General features: G+C 72.4%; 1 protein-coding gene across 1 annotated transcript; it reads left to right on the forward strand.

Moving 5' to 3' along the window:
* Positions 1 to 271: 271 nt before the first annotated feature.
* Positions 272 to 486, forward strand: H696_03498 (hypothetical protein; the record flags this gene model as incomplete). The annotated part of the gene is made up of 2 exons (XM_009497363.1): positions 272 to 334; positions 364 to 486. The coding sequence occupies 2 exons, from the start codon at positions 272 to 274 to the stop codon at positions 484 to 486; spliced, it is 186 nt and encodes a 61-aa protein (XP_009495638.1).
* Between the last annotated feature and the right edge of the window lie 231 nt (positions 487 to 717).

Raw genomic sequence — 717 nt, forward strand, 5'->3', positions numbered from 1 at the left:
GGCTGTTCCATACGGCCCTTGCCTGCCTCACACGACGACCACCGCCGGCCAGCGGCGTACCGGGCTGGTCTTGTGGCAGCGCCCGCGAGAGTCCTATTGGAGAAGGTGGCCCTCCGATGGCCTTCGCTTTTCCCCGGGGGCGAGCACGTATCGAATGCGAAGGATGGGTCATTATTATATTCCCCCTCGACATACACGCACACAGGCACATATGGTGCGGCGGCACGCACTCGCTGCGACGGGCCCTGTGTCTCCCCCCCTGCTGGCGTGCATGCTCTCCGCGGTCCCAAGGCCATCGACCTCTTCCCCAGGGCCGGCGGTTGATTGGACGCGCGTACGCAAGCGCCCCCCCCCCCCCCCCAGTCCCGAGAGCCTGGTGCCCCGTCCCCGGCCCCGGTCCCGGCCCCGGCCCCGGCCTCGCCCCCGCCTGCCTGCCCCCGTGTCGTGCGCGCCGGTGCCTCCACCTGGCGAGGCCGCTTCATGTGAGCCGGCAACCGATCTGCCATCGGTTGCGCGTGCGCCCGGCAGGGCCCACTCCACCCCTCGGCCCCGCGCCTGGCCAAGAAGGCCTTCCGCTCGGGGCAGCAGAGTGGGCGGCGCGGTGCGCGCACGCGCGCTGGCCGGTGCGTATGTGTGAATCGCCGCCGGGCTGCCTGACAGCCACGTTTGCACCGGCGCAGCCCCCCCCCCCGGTGGAACCCCGTGGCCCGGCGCCAG

Source organism: Fonticula alba, assembly GCF_000388065.1.
Source record: "Fonticula alba strain ATCC 38817 unplaced genomic scaffold supercont2.5, whole genome shotgun sequence".
Taxonomy (NCBI): Eukaryota; order Rotosphaerida; family Fonticulaceae; genus Fonticula; species Fonticula alba.